Genomic DNA, 2,481 nt, shown 5'->3' on the forward strand with positions numbered 1-2,481 from the left:
GCAACACATGATCAGGCTGGTTTAGCCACATGGTACAGAAGAAAAAAATGAAAACAAAGAAAGAAAAAAAAAATGACTGACTGGTTTTTTGAGGAGAGTTGGTTTAGCCTCTGGTGTCAGGGAGGGGATCCAGAAACTGGGGAGGCTCTGGCCGGACGTGGAGGCCGGAGCAGCAGAGGACGGCTCTCCTGAGCCGCTCGCCTCGCCGTCTTTCTTCTGCCCTGAAAACACACAAACAAAAACAAATCAGACTTTCCTGTGCAAAGGACACTAGAAACGCTGCCTGTGTTCCATGTAGCGAAGCAGCGTGACGCACCGGAGGTGAAAGGGTTAATGGGTTTGGACACGATGCTGTTCTCGCTGCTTTTAAACCTCTCCACCCTCTGCCGCTCCTCCGATTTAGACTCCAGCTGGTTGTTGCTCTTCAGTGCTTGTTTCTGCTTCTCATAAGCCTGCAGGAGACAGAGGCAACATTTAGCAGCAAATTAAACATTATTTATTTCATCTGGTCAACTGAAACTCATTTTGAAATTACAGACTGAAAATTAACAATAAAAGCTGTTTTACAAAAGGTGGGGAAACATGTAGGTTTTCTATCTAAAGCTACGTTCAGACCGCACGCAGCAGAAGCAGCTCGTTTCCATGCAAAGTCAACGGTTGACGTGCATCCTGGCACAGAAAAGCTCCCGCAGCACGTTTTGAGCAGCAGGAGCAGCGCCTTGTGAGCTTCTGATCATCTGACATGCATGACACGCTTCAGAAGCAGCAGCTGCTGGAGTTGGAAAAGTTTAACTACTGCTGCTCGATGCGCCACATCAACCAATCAGAGAGAAGCTTCGCCTCATGGTGCTGCTGTGTTTTCAGATGGGAGGGAAAGACGTAGAAAACCCGGGAATTCATCAAGCATGGAAGAGAAATTGATCATGGCTGTTTGCTCTCATGCAGTTATTTATGACCAATCCTGTTATCAGCATAGAAACAGGAGCAGAAAGGACTTTGCCTGGAGGAGGATTAGCGAGGAAATCAGACACTCTGGTCAGTTATCCAGGGCTTTACGATGGTAAACTTCCTGTTCAAAGGGAGTTTTTCCTCTCCACTGTCGCTACAAGCATGCTTATTCAATGAGTCAAGTCAATGCACTGGTTTTCCTTGGACAGAAGACTGTTAATCAGTGTGACTTCATGATCTGGTGAACTGTGTCTTGAGATGACGTGTTGGGAATTGGCCCTATAGAAATAAACTGAATTGAATCAAACATTCACTGTCACTCTACTGCTAATTTTACGCTGCTCAATAACTGTTTATTCAGAGGATGTATGCAGGAAGAGGTGGAAGGATAGGGTAGCTCCACCCAACACGCATCAGACCCACTTTTTCACCGCGCATCTAGAACTAAACCTCAGAGCTAAACTTGTACAAGCATAAAAAAATGAAGCAGTTTTTGCTGCTTCTTCTGCGTGCCGTCTGAATGTAGCATAAAGCTTGTTACTCTTCTCTGCTGTCGTGCTGCTCCTTTTTTTCTAGCAGCAAAAAGATTTTTAAAGATTTCATAGAAGTGGGAATATTCCTAAGGCAAAAAACAAAAAATGTTTTTGTCTTTCCACCTCATGAACAGGAATGAATCCCTCAGTTCTGTTGGAGCCTCAAAAAGCCACAACCTTTGTATAGAGAGCCATTTACAGCCTGCATCATCAAGAAGCCGCGTACAGCATGGCGCCAGGAAGTACCTCCTTGGAAAGGGACCCGAATGATAACCCGGAACTAAACCCACCCAAGACTGGATCCGAATAACTCCTACCTCCTGTCCATACCAGGAACACCATCCAGGGTAGGAAAGACTGCTGTGCTGAATCCAGACAGACTTCAGCCTCATGGATGTGATTACTGGGATGGACATCAGCATAAATGATGCTGGTCATACTGACACTATGGAACTGCTGAAAGTAGTGACGGGTCCAGTAACACTGATGCATCGGTGCATGCATGAAGCCCATAGAGCTAAACACTGTATCGGTCCGATGGCGTTTCCAGAAAGTCATGTGACCGATACAGGAGGTGACTGACTCACTAAACTGTGTTTAAAAACGTATCTGTCATCATGATGCATCTGCTAAAAAAATGGCTCATCTTTAGCGTTTATCATTAAAATTATCAATAATTTTGGAGCCTAAAAGGAACAGGAGCATTTCATCCGTTGTGTTTTTATTTTTATTTTCTCGCGTCTTTTCCTCTCAGTTATCACTCAACTTATCAGAATTTTGTTTATTTACTGTTTTTAATGTTCTTATTGTTTTACAATTATGATTTAAAATCCTAGTCCACAAACATCCTCATTCACATTTTCCCCTAGATTTTCACATTATATGCTCACATTATTTTTATTATTATTTTTATTCGTTTTAGATTTGTTACAATACAAAGAACCTGTAAACCTGTGCCGCCTTACACAGACATACATTAAAAGGGGCTTGATGTTAACCA

The 2,481-nt window shown here is 43.3% G+C and overlaps 1 protein-coding gene across 1 annotated transcript in view; it reads right to left on the reverse strand.

The window, feature by feature from the left end:
* Positions 1-2,481, reverse strand: part of nosip (nitric oxide synthase interacting protein) — an 18,776-nt gene that overhangs the window by 6,627 nt on the left and 9,668 nt on the right. Inside the window, exons 5-6 of the mRNA XM_015403931.1 lie at positions 317-452; positions 82-221 (exon numbers count right to left, since the gene is read on the reverse strand). Coding sequence (XP_015259417.1) covers positions 82-221; positions 317-452 — 276 coding nt within the window. The remainder of the gene's footprint in view (positions 1-81; positions 222-316; positions 453-2,481) is intronic.

Source organism: Cyprinodon variegatus, unplaced genomic scaffold (genome assembly GCF_000732505.1).
Source record: "Cyprinodon variegatus isolate N-32 unplaced genomic scaffold, C_variegatus-1.0 Scaffold1596, whole genome shotgun sequence".
Lineage (NCBI taxonomy): Eukaryota > Metazoa > Chordata > Actinopteri > Cyprinodontiformes > Cyprinodontidae > Cyprinodon > Cyprinodon variegatus.